We start from the raw sequence: 18,574 nt of genomic DNA, 5'->3' as shown, positions 1-18,574 counted from the left end.
TGTGTAACTTTGAAAGGCCAAACGGAGGAAACAGGAAAATAAAGACCTTCTTTTGATTCTCTCAGGCAGCAGCTTACATCTGTGTGGATGCTTCTGTTCGATGTTAAAGCGATCAGATCGCAGTATTCGTGCAGTATTTAAAGCAGTTGTAGGTATTTTTTTCCGACCTAGACTGATGAGTCAGCGCTGCTCAGTTTGAATCTGTGTTTTTAATAGAATTTATTTCTAGTTTCTAAATATCTGCTGGCTTTTCTTTCCCTCACTTTCATCTCTCAGGATTTCTTTATGCTACTTTCATCTCTGTGTTTCTGCTGCTTAAAGATATTGTTGTTCCTGTTTCACAGATGTTTAACTGACTTTACTCACCCTGCTCTCGAGCTTCTGGGAGTTTCAGTGCAGTGCATGCTGGGTATCTGAAGCTAACTGTAAACAGGAAAACAGCCGCTCATGTTTTTTCTAAATTCAGCTGGTAACTATTTGATCAATTCTAATCAATCTCCTGATTGGTCTGTGTGTCTGTCAGGGGGTGATGTCATCATGATGCTGCCCGTCTCAAGGTTTAAAGGTCAGCCAGTTGGCATGGTAACCACCACCACACCCTGGCTGTCCGTCAACAGTGACCCTGTCCCCCACTGGCTGTGGTTGGCCAGCTGGTCAGCGGCAGCGTACCAGGCCATGCCCCCTCTGGTCTTCTACCCCCCAGCTGTGTGGATACCTGAACACACTCACCTGATACAGGTAACACACCTGGTACAGGTAACACACCTGATACAGGTAACACACCTACATGGTACAGGTAACACACACTCACCTGGTACAGGTAACACACCTGGTACAGGTAACACACCTACATGGTACAGGTAACACACCTGGTACAGGTAACACACCTACATGGTACAGGTAACACACCTGGTACAGGTAACACACCTGGTACAGGTAACACACCTACATGGTACTGGTAACACACACTCACCTGTACAGGTAACACACCTGATACAGGTAACACACCTGGTACAGGTAACACACCTGGTACAGGTAACACACCTACATGGTACAGGTAACACACTCATCTGGTACAGGTAACACACCTGATACAGGTAACACACCTACATGGTACAGGTAACACACCTGGTACAGGTAACACACCTGATACAGGTAACACACCTACATGGTACTGGTAACACACACTCACCTGTACAGGTAACACACCTGATACAAGTAACACACACTCATCTGGTACAGGTAACACATCTACATGGTACAGGTAACACACACTCACCTAATACAAGTAACACACACTCACCTGGTACAGGTAACACACCTGATACAAGTAACACACCTGATACAGGTAACACACCTACATGGTACAGGTAACACACACTCACCTGGTACAGGTAACACACCTGGTACAGGTAACACACCTGGTACAGGTAACACACCTACATGGTACAGGTAACACACCTGGTACAGGTAACACACCTACATGGTACAGGTAACACACCTGGTACAGGTAACACACCTACATGGTACAGGTAACACACCTGGTACAGGTAACACACCTACATGGTACAGGTAACACACACTCATCTGGTACAGGTAACACACCTGATACAGGTAACACACCTACATGGTACAGGTAACACACCTGGTACAGGTAACACCTGATACAGGTAACACACCTACATGGTACTGGTAACACACACTCACCTGTACAGGTAACACACCTGATACAAGTAACACACACTCATCTGGTACAGGTACACATCTACATGGTACAGGTAACACACACTCACCTAATACAAGTAACACACACTCACCTGGTACAGGTAACACACCTGATACAAGTAACACACACTCACCTGGTACAGGTAACACACCTGATACAGGTAACACACACTCACCTGATACAAGTAACACACACTCACCTCGTACAGGTAACACACCTGATACAGGTCACACACCCTCACCTGGTACAGGTGTCACACACCCTCACCTGGTACAGGTGTCATACACTCACCTGGTACAGGTAACACACCTGGTACAGGTGTCACACACCCTCAACTGGTACAGGTAACACACCTACATGGTACAGGTAACACACCTGGTACAGGTGTCACACACCCTCAACTGGTACAGGTAACACACCTACATGGTACAGATAATACACCCTCACCTGGTGCAGGTGTCTCACACACACCTGATACAGGTAACACACCTGGTACAGGTAACACACCTACCTGATACAGGTAACACATACTCACCTGTACAGGTGTCACACACACACCTGGTACAGGTAACACACCTGGTACAGGTAACACACCTACCTGATACAGGTGACTCATACTCACCTGGTACAGGTAACACACTCACCTGGTACAGGTAACACACCTGGTACAGGTAACACACTCACCTGGTACAGGTGTCACACACTCACCTGGTACAGGGACGTGTGACTAACAGGAATTGAAAAATGCGTCCCTGAACAAAGAGTACCAGTTAGGTACTGCTGTGGCCTCCAGCTGCATCTCCTCCTCATCAGCTGCACCAGATTGGCCAGTTCCTGCTCTGAGATGTTATCCCTCTCTTCCACCGAGGCATGCAAGTTCCCGGACATTTCTGGGGGAATGGCCCTCAGGGGCACCACATGAGGGAGGAGGGAGTCTTCCCTGTAAATCATAGCATTAGTCCGACCATGCTGAGCCAAAACCGCATCCATCAAGAGCCCTTTTTCCCGGTCCTGTCTGGTCCAGCGAAAGGTGGTTTTGTGCCCAGAGGTTGCCGGTGATGCAGTCTGTTATGGAGCCTGCAGCCCTCAGTCCAGCCTCTCTCGGCCTGCTGCCGTCTGAGCACTGATGGGACCTGGTGTAACTCGTGCAGCTGTTGTTGCCATCCTGTCCCGCAGTGGTGATATTCTGATGTACAAGAACTCTGTGCAGGTGTTCTCTCACATGATCTGCCACTGGAGGACGATCATAAGTTTTTCCTCTCTCCCCTCTCACAGTACGGACAATGCATTTTATTGCCCTGGCCACATCTGCAGTCCTCACGCCTCCTTGCAGGACGTCATGCAGATGAGCGGGAACCCTGGCGTCTTTCTTTTGAGACGTCTCTTTAGTGTTCTACGGTTTTATAACTGACCATAATTGGCTTAATTGTCTGTCCGCTGTTAGTGTCTTAGCAAATGTTCCACATGTGCATGTTCATTGATTGTTTTTGGTTCATTGAACAAGCATGAACACATTGTTTATAACCGTTACAATAAAGTTCTGTAAAGTTATTTGAATGTTTTGCTGAGTTCATCTCCAAACCACAAATCCTTCAACCTACCAGCTACTGATGGTCATTTTGATAGTTCCAAATTGATAGTTTAGTACTGTCACGATCCTGCCCTGAGCTTGTCTGCGTTATATTGTTTTGGCCATGCCTTCTTTGTGTTTTGATTTTGCTTTTTTTGTGTCTGGGTTTTGGGTTTCAGTCCTGTCTGTCTTGTTGGGGGGCCTGGGTTTTTGTTCCATGTCTTTGTTCCTAGTCCTGTGCCTTAGTATTTGCTTCTAGTTCGCTCTCTGCATCATTTTGGTTTAGTCTGCTCGGTACTCTGTGTTCTAGTTCTGGGTTCTCGTTTAGGTTTTGTCTGTTATGATCCCTGTGTTAGAGTTGGTCGGTGTTTGTCTGTTCACTTGGGTTTCTGTTATTGTCTGAGTTAGATTCTTGTCTGGTATTTTGTTACATGTGTTCAGTCTGTGTTGGTTATTATTTTGCCCCATGTCTGCCAGTACTAGTGTTCTGTCTGTTCCCTCAGTTATTACTTTGTCTGCCTGCCTCTTTGTTCCCCTTCGCTGTCTCTGCCTGCCTCTGTTTCCTCCAGTAATCTGCCTGCCATCCAGTCTCTCTGTTTTCCCCTTCTGTCTCTCTGCCTCATTACCCTGATCCCAGTCACCTGTGTTGCTCCCACCCTGCTCGTTAGTCCCTGTGTATAAATGTCTGGTGTTTCTGTTCATTCCCTGTCCGGTCATTGTCGCATGTCTGTCCTGTTGCTACCCGTTACCTGCTTTTTGGATGATACCAGTTCCTGTTCCCGTGAATTTTGTCTTGCCTGTTTTGTGCGTTGGATAAATAAACCTTGTGTCTTGCGTTTGGGCTCACTCCTGCTGCAATCACACAGCGAACGTGACAGAATGACCGGACCAATTATGAGCCCAGCAGACACATTAACTGAGGAACAATCTGATGTGCAGAGAGATCTTCTGACGCTGAGGCATATGTGGTATGGGGCTAGTCATGTTAGCGATAAGGCAGCTATCGTGTCCCTTGCCTGGAAGAGCCTGGCTGCTAAGCCAGGAGCAGCAGACTCTTTCCCTGGGTGGGTTTGTGACTTCCTCCACACCTCAGCCGATCCCCCAGCCAAGTCCTCATCAGTTCCTCAGTCCGTTAGCCTGGAAACGGCTAACACCCGGACCACTAGCCCCCGGCTGTCATCTCCCCGGCCTGCTAGCCCTCAAAGGACTTGTTCTCGGCCTGCTAGTTGCAGGTTGGGAAGCATCCTTCTGTCCTGCCTGGCTAGTGCTACTAGCCCTCTGCCTGTAACCTGTTCAGCTAGCTGCGCTAAGTCCTCCGCATGTTCGGCCTGTATCCTGCTCGGCTAGCGCTGCTAGTCCCCCGCCTGTCCTGCCAGTCACCTGCTTGGCTAGCGCAGCTAGTCCTCCGCCTGTCCTGTCTGAAACCTGTTCGACTAGCGCTGCTAGTCCTCCGCCTAGCCTGTCCGTCTGCCTGCCTGCCCCACCTACCAAGGACGCGGGGACGATGACTCTCCTGGCCTACCTGACCATGAAGGCCAGGGAGTCAGAGGCAGCATGGGCAGCTAGCCTATGGCCAGATAGCCTGGAGGCTAGGCATTCCCCAGAGTCCTCTTTTGAAGGGATTCGCCTAGCCATTTTTTCGGGTTCCCGTGGTGGTCATTGGAGGCGACAAGGTCACCATCAGAGACCCGTCTGCAACCAGCCTGTTTCCCGGCCTGCTAGCGCTGCTAGCTGCCTGCCCGATCCCTGGCCTATTCCTGCTCCCAGGTCTCACTCTGTGGTCCGATCGACTCCTGTTCCTTCGTCGTGGTCCGACCAACACCAGCTCCGTTGGTGGCCCAGCCGACTCCTGTTCCTCGTGCCCTGTCGGTCGTCCCCAGCTGTCTCGCCGGTGGTCATCAGCCCATCTGCTCAATCCGTGGACCTCAGCCCAGCTGCGCCTCCAAGCTTTGGGTGCCGACCTCTTGCCGTCGGCCTCCTGCTCGGCCCCCAGTGGGTTTGCTGCCTCACTGTTGGCCATCCTGCCAACCCCTTGAACTCTGTGGCCCCCCTGTTCTGCCCGGCCCGTTGCTCCCAAACTCTGTGGCCCCCCTGTTCTGCCCGGCCCGTTGGGACGTCATCCGGGACGGCCTCCCAAACTCTGTTTCCCCCCTGGTCTGCCTGGCCTCATGGGTCACCTGAACTGTGTTGCCCTCCTGGTCTGCTCGGTCGACCTCCGGGTCAGCCCCCTGAACTCTGTTTCCCCTTTGCTCTGCCCTCGGGCCGCCCGCCTGAGGTTTCCCCGTCTGGTCCCCCTGTTCTGCCCTCAGGTCAACCCCCTGACCTCCCTGGTCCTCTCTCGTTCTGCTCCCTGGACTTTTTGTTTTTCTGGCCCGCCTCCTGTCCTCCCTCTGCCCACCCTGGTCAGCCTGGACTTTGTTGTTTGTGTTTTCTGGTCGGTCTGTTTTTTGATTGACCATCTGGAGACGCTTGTCGGTGGGGGGGGGTACTGTCACGATCCTGCCCTGAGCTTGTCTGTGTTATATTATTTTGGCCATGCCTTCTTTGTGTTTTGATTTTGCTTTCTTTGTGTCTGGGTTTTGGGTTTCAGTCCTGTCTTTCTTGTTGGGGGGCCTGGGTTTTTGTTCCATGTCTTTGTTCCTAGTCCTGTGCCTTAGTTCATGTTGTAGTATTTGCTTCTAGTTCGCTCTCTGCATCATTTTGGTTTAGTCTGCTCGGTACTCTGTGTTCTAGTTCTGGGTTCTCGTTTAGGTTTTGTCTTTTATGATCCCTGTGTTAGAGTTGGTCGGTGTTTGTCTGTTCACTTGGGTTTCTGTTATTGTCTGAGTTAGATTCTTGTCTGGTATTTTGTTACATGTGTTCAGTCTGTGTTGGTTATTATTTTGCCCCATGTCTGCAAGTACTAGTGTTCTGTCTGTTCCCTCAGTTATTACTTTGTCTGCCTGCCTCTTTGTTCCCCTTCGCTGTCGCTGCCTGCATCTGTTTCCTCCAGTAATCTGCCTGCCATCCAGTCTCTCTGTTTTCCCCTTCTGTCTCTCTGCCTCATTACCCTGATCCCAGTCACCTGTGTTGCTCCCGCCCTGCTCGTTAGTTCCTGTGTATAAATGTCTGGTGTTTCTGTTCATTCCCTGTCCGGTCATTGTCGCATGTCTGTCCTGTCGGCTGTCGTGTTGCTACCCGTTACCTGCTTTTTGGAGGATACCAGTTCCTGTTCCCGTGAGTTTTGTCTTGCCTGTTTTGTGCGTTGGATAAATAAACCTTGAACTCCATCTCAGCTCACAAGTGTCTTGCGTTGGGGCTCACTCCTGCTGCACTCACCCTGCAAACATCACAAGTACATTATGAGATTAAATCAGGTAATTAAAAGTTGTGCCCTGAGGTGAATTTAACACAAGTTAAATTCTATTATTAATTATTAAATATAATAATAATATTTTTTAAATTTGAAAGATTTTTAGTATAATTTAAAAAAAAATGAATGAAAGTTCCCTCAAAGCAAAACAATTTGGTGAATTTGATAATAAATCTTCATTCTGTGAACTGATCCTGAGAATAAAATTAGATTTGTCTGCTGCTCTCACCTTATCAGCAGGAACTCAGCAGCTTTTATTTATAACATTTAGAAATGAAAGGGGAAAAATAAAAATAACATCTTCGCAAGAAGGTTGCAAACAGATCACAGACTACATTAGCCACAATCACCTGCCCCCGTAGCCTGCAAGTCATTAAGTCATGATGTGATTCAGACACTCTGAGACGCTGAATATTTAAATGGGTTCATGTAAATTCATTTAACTCGTTGTTTCTAAACGTTGTTTCATGTTGTCTCGGCGTCTGATCGTGTGCTTCAGACTGACCCTGCAGGTGGTGTAATGGTCTGAGGAGAAGCAGTCGGGTAAAATGGTTTAATTCAGCGTGTCACTTCTCACGTTGTTCCTTCAGTCTGACTGAGTCGAGCCTCTGCTGCAGTCTGCTGATAAGATGAAACTTTAATGATCCCTGAGGGCAAAGTGAATAATTGTCTGTTAATTATTGGCGGCGTGTTAATTATCTCATCTTTAATTCTTTCTGTGTAAACTCCAGTGATAGAGTCTGATCGTTTCTCTTTAAAGTTAGTGTTGAAATCAGCTGACGTTAAACTCGTCAGACGGCTTTAATCACAGACTGACCTGAAACCTTGACTGCAGATTATTCTAATGTTTGCTTTAAAAACACATTTATACATTTCAGATGAGGACTCTTTTCGTCCGCAGATTGTTCTACCTTTTAGTTTCACCTTGTTGAAAAAACCCTTTTAAAACATGAAGACGATGTGAGAGAGGGCAGATCTTTGTCTCTGTTCAACAGCTTCGATTGCGTTATTATCGGCTTCCTCGCTGCTTTTAAAAGGACTCATTCAGGGACACTGGTGGGCTGTGATTGGACGGCCTGACCGTTCTGTCACCTGTCTGCCTGTCCTTCAGCTTTACGCCCGGCCTAGAGGGACCCTGAGCGGAGCATCCGAAATGACTCCCAGCGACTGCAGATGCAGTCCGGACAGAATTGATTTATTCATCAGTGACGGTAGAAAGAGGCGTCGGGGAATGAGCTGCCAGAACAACAAACACAACATTCGATAAAATGTCCAAGTTACAACAAAAGAACATCCAGAATACACCTGTCCAACATGAACAGGGCTACTGTCCCACAGGTCCAAGGACTGCTCCTTTACAAGACACTGACTTTATCTACAACAGAGATCGGTCTTTTGACACTACCAGCCACCTGCCTGTCCACCTGCCTGTCCACCTGCCTGTCCACCCGCCTGTCCACCCGTCACCTGCCTGTCCACCCGCCTGTCCACCTGCCTGTCCACCCGTCACCTGCCTGTCCACCTTCCTGTCCACCTGGTGGAACTGTAATGCAGTTCACAGGTCTCAGTATTCCAGTTCTTTATATAACTCCACTGGTTCTTCATGTGGTTCTAGAGGGATCTGAGGTTCTCTGTGACTGAACAGGTGACGCATGTAGGAGAAGTTTTAGAGACACCAAACTGTTTTTGTTGTTTCAGTGGGAACGTCCAGCTGTTGAAGTCCTTCCTCTCCTCCCTCCGTTCTATCGCTCTTCACCTATTCGTCCTCCTCATCCTCTCCCCAAGGTGACACACACTCACTCTCTCTCACTCTCTCTCACACTCTCTCACTCTCTCTCACACTCACACATAACATAATGCTAACATGCTAAATGTTTGCAGCTACCTGAAGGCTGGATCTCACCAGAGAAAATGGGCGTGTTCCGGAAGAGGGATAAACGCCTCCTCCTGACGAACCAAATCATCCGGAGGCCGAGAGGACACGCCCCCAGGACACACCTGCTGCTGTCTCACTCTGGAGTCTCAGGTAATCAGACTGCAGTTAGATATTTAGTCATATCATATCAGTGATGTATCACATAGGCTGCGCCTCTCTCCGCTCTGAGACTTGAGGCCCATCTCACCTGTTCACAAAGGTCACGTGTGAAACTGCAGCTCACCTGTTCACAAAGGTCACGTGTGAAACTGCAGCTCACCTGTTCACAAAGGTCACGTGTGAAGCTGCAGCTCACCTGTTCACCGAGGTCACGTGTGAAGCTGCAGCTCACCTGTTCACCGAGGTCACGTGTGAAGCTGCAGCTCATCGAGGTCACGTGTGAAGCTGCAGCTCATCGAGGTCACGTGTGAAGCTGCAGCTCATCGAGGTCACGTGTGAAGCTGCAGCTCACCTGTTCACAGAGGTCACGTGTGAAGCTGCAGCTCATCGAGGTCACGTGTGAAGCTGCAGCTCATCGAGGTCACGTGTGAAGCTGCAGCTCACCTGTTCACAGAGGTCACGTGTGAAGCTGCAGCTCACCTGTTCACAGAGGTCACGTGTGAAGCTGCAGCTCACCTGTTCACAGAGGTCACGTGTGAAACTGCAGGTGTGATGTTACATTTCCATTTCTTTACCTGTCCTTGGGACACCTGGCTCGGACCAGCTGATTCAGGTTTTGGAGCGCTCCTGTTGTGACAGAATAGTGTCGGCCGTTCATCCAGTCAGATCATCCGCTGTTCTGCTGGTTCTTATTTCCATGTGCACTCCTTCTGATAGGCGCTTCCTGCAGGCGAACAGTCAGCTGCAGCTCAGCTGGAATCGAACCAGCAACCTTTGGAGGCTGGATGTGTGTTTGGGGAGACTGCATTGTCGTCTGCCATGTTGCCATGACAACAGTGCTAATTTCTGGGAGCCGATTGGCTGTGAAGCTCGCTGCTCAGAGACGGTGAATGTGTGTTTTTTCTACTGAGACACACAAACACAAAAAGCTGCTGTCAAATGTAATAAGAAGATGATTGTCCAATTTAAAATCGCCCAGTGGAGCATGATGGGACGTTTCTGCTGCTTCAGACTGCAGACGTGTTTTTGTCTTTGTGTTTAACAGATCGATGCAACCTAATACAGACAACAAGGGAGCAGCTAGCTGAAGAAAAACTGTTTATATATATATATGCATATTGATGAAATGAGACTCAGGTTACCTCAGAGACTGCTGCACCCTGATCCTTAATGAGACCTGGCTGCATCCCGGATCAAGCTGCTGCACTCGACGGGCAGAGCCTGTTCCATGCTGACAGAGCACTAGACTCTGGTAAGACCAGGGGAGGACTCTGTGTTCACGTCATGATGCTTGGTGCTCAAACACAGTGGATGGACCGTGTTTACCAGATGTGGAATTCTTATTGGTAGGATGTTGGTCACCTGACAAACAACCTGATTTTATTGTGATTACAATCCAAGTGATCTCAGAACTGTTTTACCTAATCTCCACCAGCATATCCACATCCCCACCAGAAGAACAAATACCCCGGACCACGTCTACACCAATATTGCTGGCAGCTACAAAGCCCCCCCCTCCCACGCCAAGTTCTTGTCAGCTTTTACAGAGGAGCAACAGAAAGCATCCTGACTGGAAACATCACTAACACGGGATGTGCACGGCCCAGGACCGGAGGGCTCTGCAGCGGGGGATTCAAACTGTACATCAGTCATATCGGTGAGGTGCCTACGCAGAGCCCAAAGGATACTAAAGGACAGTACCCACCCAGCCACAGCCTGTTCACCCTGCTGCATGCTGGGAAGAGATATAGAAGTTTCTGCTGCCGCACCTCCAGAGTGCAGAGCAGCTTTTTCACCTAAGCTATCAGGCTCTTAAACTCTAACTCATCCTCAGCACTGCTCCATGTACAAGAGTTTTACTTCTATGACCTGTTTTTTATCCATCATCTAATGTACCTTTTGTACTGCTGTGTCCTCACTTCGTGGGAAACAAAACCAGAAGCCTTAACAGAGGAACAGCACCAAAGCTGCGGCGTGGCCATGATGGAACTGAACCCATAAAGAGAGAGCGCACTGGTTTATCCTCGCCGTCCACTGCAACCAGCGTCGTTACCGGAGGTAACCCATGTCAGCTCCGAACTTTATTTCCCTAGGAGATGGTCTGAACCGGCTGGACGACTTTCCTTTTGTTTTCTCTTTTGTGTTCACTGAACTCATTTTTAGATCCCAAAGGAGATTATTATACACAACATAAAGATCTTATACCTGCAGAAGGAAGATGTGGACTCACCATTACTTCACAGAGAGAAGGATAACTTTTGAGTTCTCTCTCCCCACAAAGTTTAATTCACTGTTTACCCTGCTGCTCCGAGGATCAGCTGTGCCCCTGAAACCGCCGACAGCACCTGAAAGGTCTCTGCCAAATTACCTAAACGGCCTGGTGTATTACATCGCTCGAGCAATTTCGAATAAGTGGCTTCTGTCTGGGCAGAGATAGGTTTAAAACCGTGTTATTGTAACCTGAGCTTCATTGTGATGATTTCTGTGGGAAAAAATGGACCACCCCGTCCTGTTTATAGCTGTGTGCTTTCATGCCTAGCATGTTTATTTTTTTGCATCGGTACCACTCTGCATGAGAGGCCAATAACTATGCTACATCAAGACCAAAGGCCAGTTATACGGTTTCCTGTGGTTATTTGTGTATGGCATTTATGGTGGGCGAACCCCTTTTTGAGACTGTCTTCACATTTTGGTTATCGGTTCCTGATCACAGGGTGTGCCTCGTATTTATTAATCTTTATTAATAATTTTAAATAACTTTGATATTTGCTGCAGGACTGTATTGTTCATGTGTGTCTCCTTCATTAAAACTGATTTATTTTTTTATTAAAACAGCAACTGAGCACAGCGTGAGATGCTTTAGCTGGTTTGCACTAACAGACGTATTTGAGCCATATGTTTCCCCTCTGAGGCTTCTCTGTTAATTTCTTTCAGAAGCAGTTGGAGGCTTACGGAAGCTAACAAACGCAGATTAAATTTGCTTTTATTTTAGTGAACGTGGGTGTGTGTTCATGTTGTAGATGATTTCTGGCAGAAACCCAGTTTCTCTTCAGTTTACAGTTTGTCAGGATTAATTTGTCTCAGATTTTCACCGCACAGTTACAGATGGAGACAGTTTGCATGTGAAATTAAATTTTGTAGCACTTGGAGTGAAAATCAAGAACGGCACAACAAATAAAAGCGACACTCGTGATTTCTGCAACAAAAAGCCTGCGCTGTAAAAAAATATTCTTTAGAAATGAAGCCTGAATACACTATTACATAACCAGAAGAAGTATTCAAATATAGCAAAAAACATTTATGTGATTTCATCCACAAAAAAAAGAAAAAGGGGGAAAAAAAGGTGATAATATTTGGTAAAGTAAAATAAGAGAAGCTAAGCTTCAGATCTCCACGAAGAGACGATAACAGAGCATCAGGTATCACTGTAGGGCGATAACAGACTGTCAGGTGTCAATGTAGAGATGAAAACAGATTCACCTCCACTGAGTATTTCATTTGATAGATGAACATCTCAGTGTGTGTTCTTACTAACAGTTTCTGAATACTAAATACAGAAGCAACACAACAGGAGCTGAGTGTGTGTGTCTTGCAGCTGTAATGATGTTCTTGGCAGCAGTCTGAGGAGACGCCTAAACAGCAGCTGTTCAGCAGCAGAGTATTTGGCTGGCGTTTAACTCCAAAGCTTTTGACTCAGATCTAAACATTGCTGAGTTAATCAGTCCCTCCTGGGTCTTGAGAGTATTTCTAACCTGACCAATCACAGCCCCTTTCACTCATACAATCATCAGATTCAAACCTGTATGGTTAAACAACAGCACCCCAAGAGATTCACAACTAAGTAATCATGTTTGTATCTTCTTTTCCAATAAACACACAGCATCTTCAGTGATGTAACAACACACAGTGTATCTGTCCACAACACTGGAAGGAGCATCTGTGCTGTCCTCAAACAATCTGATACGTGTGTGTTAACCACCGAACTGTATAAAATATTTAGCTTTTTTAGCCTCACATATTTGCCCAGTGTTACATTCGATCAAAAATGTTTAGCAAATAACAAAATCTTACTAATATTCAAAATCTGCAGTGTGAACAATTGTTTTATAGTGCATTGTGATGTAGTGTCTTACAGTGCAGGGTGATGTAGTATATTGCAGTGTGGGGTGATGTAGTGTCTTACAGCGTGCGGGGTGATGTAGTATATTGCAGTGCGGGGTGATGTAGTGTCTTACAGTGCAGGGTGATGTAGTATATTGCAGTGCGGGGTGATGTAGTGTCTTACAGCGTGCGGGGTGATGTAGTATATTGCAGTGCGGGGTGATGTAGTGTATCACAGTGCACGCAGTGTGTTGAATTGCGGTGTGATGCAGTGTGTTAAATTGCAATAAACATGCTGCTCAGATCATCTAAATATGATCTACAGATTTTCCAAATGTGCTGTGATCTGTGATAACTATCATTTTTGACGAGTGTTTTCAGCACTAGCAGGGCATCCTGCTACATCTTCACGTTTTGTTGTCGCTATGTTGCTGCCGTCAACAGATTTAGGTCAGTGTTTCCTGAAAGGAGCAAAAATGTGTGGAGGCGGACTGATCTGCCAAAACATCCATGATACACACACAGACAGACAGACACGCACAGAGACACAGACAGACACACACAGAGACACAGACAGACACACACAGAGACACAGACACACACACACAGAGACACAGACAGACACACACAGAGACAGAGACACACACACAGAGACACACACACACAGAGACACACACACAGACACAGACACGCACAGAGACACAGACACACACACACAGAGACACAGACACACACAGAGACACAGACACACACAGAGACAGAGACACACACACACAGAGACAGAGACACACACACACAGAGACACAGACACACACAGAGACACAGACACACACAGACACACACACAGAGACACAGACACGCACAGAGACACAGACACACACAGACACAGACACACACAGAGACACAGACACACAGACACAGACACACACAGACACACACACACACACACAGAGACACAGACACACACAGACACACACACAGAGACACAGACAGAGACACAGACACACACAGACACAGACACGCACAGAGACACAGACAGACACGCACAGACAGACACACAGAGACACACATGCACAGAGACACACACACACAGACAGACACACAGACAGACACACACACGCACAGACAGACACACAGACAGACACACATGCACAGAGACACACACACACAGACAGACACACACACACACAGACAGACACACACGCACAGAGACACACACGCACAGAGACACACACGCACAGAGACACACACGCACAGAGACAGACACACACGCACAGAGACACACACGCACAGAGACACACGCACAGAGACACACACACGCACACAGACACACACACGCACACAGACACACACGCACACAGACACACACGCACACAGACACACACGCACACAGACACACACGCACACAGACAGACACACGCACACAGACAGACACACACGCACAGAGACACACACGCACAGAGACACAGACACACACGCACAGAGACACACACGCACAGAGACACAGACAGACAGACACACACACAGAGACACAGACAGAGACACAGACAGACACAGAGACACAGACAGAGACACAGACAGACAGACAGACATGTAAAACATTAACTGAGTGAAACCACAGGTACAGCGTGGACCTGCTTTCTTTTCTTCGTCACAAAGATACAGATTTGTGTTTTTTTCCGTATGAATAAAATTCTCTGGTGTAGTTATATTGATGTTCAGGTCATGACCTCATTTTTATCTTTTTGTTAACAACTCTCCTGATAGTCCTGGAGGAATTGTCAGATGTTTCAGTAATGACAGAAACCACAGCAGACTGCAGGTTTTTTGTTGCCTTCATCAGAGTCTAAATGAAAATATTTAATGCTTGTTAAAGGGATAAATGTTGAAAATCAAGTTAGCTGCTGCAAATCCTCTTAGTTAATCATTAGTTAGTTATCAGGTTCAGGGAGGTGTGGAGGAAGGGCAAGGTACCAACATGTTTCTCTGTGTCCAGGTCGTGTTAGAAGAGACGCAACAAAGACCAGAAACACCGAACCAGAAGACTCCTCCCCCTCCTCCTCCTCCCCCCCGCTGCACCTCCTCTATGTGTCTCCTCTCCACCTGCCTCTCCTGGCTGCTCCTCCTCCAACAGGTGAGTCGGATTTCCTCTCCTCATTGGCATCAATGCAGTGATCAGGGGGAGTTTGTTGGCTGACTGCAGGTCTGGGGGTCGGACAAAACCTCTAAAAGACCTTAAAACCAATAAATAGCATCCATCCATCTTCATCTGCTTATCTGGGATCGGGTCGCAGGGGGAGCAGCTCCAGCAGGGGACCCCAAACTTCTCTTTCCCGAGCTACGTTAACCAGCTCTGCCTGGGGATCCTGAGGCCTTCCCAGGCCAGTGTGGAGATATAATCTCTCCACCTAGTCCTGGGTCTTCCCCGAGGCCTCCCCCCAGCTGGACGTGCCTGGAACAAATAAGTTTTTTTTAATCTGTGAAGGAATATCTGCAAATCAAATCAATCAAGACAAAGGTGAAATAAAAACATGGCCAACAGTGTGATGGTGATGATGGTAACAGGAATGACAAGTCTCTTTGTTTCTGGATCAGTAACAGGTTCTGGTTTGGGTTCTGGTTCAGATGGACCAGGTACATCATGCTCCTGCACCCTTACAGAGAACTCTGCCCAGAGATTTTGTTTCAGTTACTAGTTCTGGTCATGAAGAGCAGAACTGGTTTAACTGGTTCAGCTCTTTCATGTGTCATCAGTCTAATCGAATGGTCAGTGGGGCGGCTGTGGCTTGGGCAAGATACTGAACCCCGAATTGCCCGTGGTGGGTCTGTTTGAGCACTGTGTGTGAATGGTGTGCACTTTAAAAATGCTTTGAGTGGTCAAAGACTAGGAAGGCGCTATACAAATATGTAATTTACATCACTTCACTCCTTAATCCAAACAATGAAATCACATGATCAAAGACAGGCCCACTGAGGAAGATGGTCCTCTGAGCACCAGGTGACCCACTTGGCACAGGGGAGGAGGCCAACCCACAGCGATTTAGAAGGAAGAAATATGAAACGAGCTGTATCAAACGAACTTCACTGCGGTGCAAAGCACCGTTCCCGCACAAAAATATAACGGTAAAGAGTGAAATTTGCGATATAAACGATTCGAAACGAACATAAATGTAAAGAATAGATGTTTGTTACGACGTTTCAAATGTTAACTATTGTTAACGCTAGTTTCATTTTTTAGTCTTGCTGCAGTCTTATTATATGACTTGTAGGCTGTGTCCGAAATCCCCATTCATTCACTACACCCCACCCCCTATGTAGTGAGTTCTATGTGGAGGTCTAGAGCTCACCTGCATAATGACAACAACACTTTCGGACTCCCATCATTGTTTCGGCGCCATTAATTATGTCATTGTCGTGGGGCAATCTGTCGGTGGACTGTTTTTTTTTATCAGCGCAATGCATGATGGTATATAGGGCTTGGTTAGTGACCATTGGTTGTATACACTACTTTCCAAAAGGCATTCTGGGATACATTGAGTGGGCTACATAGGGTATAATAATTCTCACTATATATTCGGACAGCATATACAGTGAGTAATGCGTGATATCGGACAGCCGTAGTCTTGCTGCAGTTGCATCATGGGACTTGCAGTCTCTCTAACGGTGTTGACAGACTTTATCTCCCCCTCAGGCTTCGTCCTTCTATTGTTCAGCTGCTCCGTTCTGTTGTTTATTTTAAATCTCTGCAAATTAAAATGCGGCTGTGCTTGATTTCATGCACTGTGGATCCTCAGCAGCAGCATCTGCTTCGGTTTCCTGCAGCAGCGAGACAAACCCACAGCTCAGCGTGGCATCATTCAAAATAAACTGACTAACAACAATCGGAGCGCAAAGCAAATGAAGAACAGCAGCAGGAAGCCCAACGTCCAGAGAAGGAACAGAATCAGATGGATGAGGACTCAGAGAGGCTTCATGGTCTTGTGTCCTCAGAGGCTCCTGACTGAAGTCACAGAAAGTTTTTTACTTTTCATTTGAACGAATTAACTCGATTTAGACCAAAATCTGAAAGAAGCCCTGTTGACACTTCTGACAGTGTTTGTTGTTACACAGTTTAGCCTGCCATGCTAATTAACTACTGTCTGTGTGTGTGTGTTCTGCTGCTGTATGAATAATAAATGGTTCATCAGCTTTTATAAAATGTAAAATAGCTCGTTACAGCTCTGTGTTTGATTATCCTGAAACTGTGTGTGTGTGTGTGTGTGTGTTATTTCTCAGAGGCATTGTTTAATCTCCTTCCCACAATCCCCTGCTCCTCTCGTGTGTGTTTGATGAAGTAATGAGTTGTGAGAAGAGCTGAAAAGGTCACACGCAGTAGAGCTGAGTGTTCAGATGAGTTCATTGTCTGTGTTATTGATCAGTGATCAGGTTAATGATGTCATTTATCACCTCCATTAGCTGAAGTCGTCCTGCGTTGCCCTGCATCTGGTCTGGCAGGTGAAGACCTTGCTGGTCACACACTACTCGCACCATCCCTGACTCTCTGTTTACTCTGTTTCTGTTTGAGTCCATCAGTCAGATCCAGCAGGACCACGTCTGGTCTGAGTCTCTGATGTGGTCTGGGGACCTTCAGCTTCCTCCCTACGTTGCCAAAGAAGCTGGAGATGAAGATACTACGTTCAGGAGGCCTTACAGACTTCCAAAAAGGAGCAATCCAGACAACAGTCTTGTCAGGCCAGGGGAAATTTCCTGATCCAAAACATTATCCTGGCAACTTAAACCATTTCCAAGAACCACATCATCTGTTCGAGCTCAGTGAGGAGCCAGTGTTAGTCTCCTCCGCCGTAGCCTGTCTTGATCAGAAACACATACTGTGGAGTAAATGACAGGCTCGCCTGGACTCTTGGTTACGCCTCCCACTGTCCCACAGACGTCCTAAAGCAGGTCTGAAACCAACAGATTTAACTTCTGCACCGAGCAGTGAAACCCTCCTTCTCAGTATGGGATGCTCCCCGAATATCATTGTTTAACTTTAGAACCTTTTACTGCGTCTCCAATGTAAACCTGTTTCAAATCCGAGACCTGGTTCGATGAAGGTCCGGCCCGCTACCTTTACTGTTCACAGTGTTAAATAGAACCAGGAAGAAAAGTGAAAACAAAAAGAGTGAAGCTGCAGTTTGATTTCAAAGTAGTACGCACACACAGAGTGTGTCAGTAAACCTCCTGATCTCTGTTCAGAAGCTGTTTGATAAAGTGACTCTATAAACTGAGACCAGAGCTTTATTGAACGAACACGCACGCGCGCGCACACACACACACACACACACACACACACACACACACACACACACACACACACACACACACACACACACACACACACACACACACACACACACACACACACACACACACACTTCTCCAGGGTATAATTGGGTGTTTTCAGGAGGGCAGCTCATAGCTCATCTTTACAGTGTTCTGCTTTATACTGCGCACACGCACACACACAGACACACACACACACACACATCTCAGTCTGTATTGATAAGCAGCTGATTGATTTAATTAGCTGACATTGAGGTAATGGGCCGCAGGAGCCACGAACATCCTGATTAAATTCTCATCATATTTCTGTAAATGAACTTTAAAATGTTTTTGTTAAAATCAAACTGAACTGAGATCAGTTGAAGATTTTGTCCTGAAGGTGGCGCTACAGAGAAGCTGATTGGTTCATCAGGCGTGTGATGTCAGTCTGTAGTAAATGTGGAATTACCAGTCCGCTAACTGAAGCGT

General features: G+C 47.1%; 1 protein-coding gene across 3 annotated transcripts; it reads left to right on the top strand.

Moving 5' to 3' along the window:
- Positions 1–521: 521 nt before the first annotated feature.
- On the top strand, positions 522–18,061 carry LOC119915448. Of its 3 annotated transcripts, none has more exons than XM_038734985.1 (5): positions 522–738; positions 8,347–8,433; positions 8,530–8,674; positions 14,781–14,918; positions 17,357–18,061. In XM_038734985.1, the coding sequence occupies exons 1-5, from the start codon at positions 538–540 to the stop codon at positions 17,392–17,394; spliced, it is 609 nt and encodes a 202-aa protein (XP_038590913.1). In that variant the 5' UTR covers positions 522–537; the 3' UTR covers positions 17,395–18,061. The 3 variants fall into 3 exon arrangements, with proteins under 3 accessions (XP_038590913.1, XP_038590914.1, XP_038590912.1); XM_038734986.1 differs by having other exon boundaries at positions 17,349–18,061; XM_038734984.1 differs by lacking the exon at positions 17,357–18,061 and adding an exon at positions 16,579–16,934.
- Positions 18,062–18,574: the final 513 nt, after the last annotated feature.

This window comes from Micropterus salmoides, unplaced genomic scaffold (genome assembly GCF_014851395.1).
Source record: "Micropterus salmoides isolate LMB-PRFRI ecotype aquatic unplaced genomic scaffold, ASM1485139v1 Ms_hic_scaffold_21, whole genome shotgun sequence".
Classification (NCBI taxonomy): Eukaryota; Metazoa; Chordata; class Actinopteri; order Centrarchiformes; family Centrarchidae; genus Micropterus; species Micropterus salmoides.
This window is presented reverse-complemented; position numbering and strand designations above follow the sequence as displayed.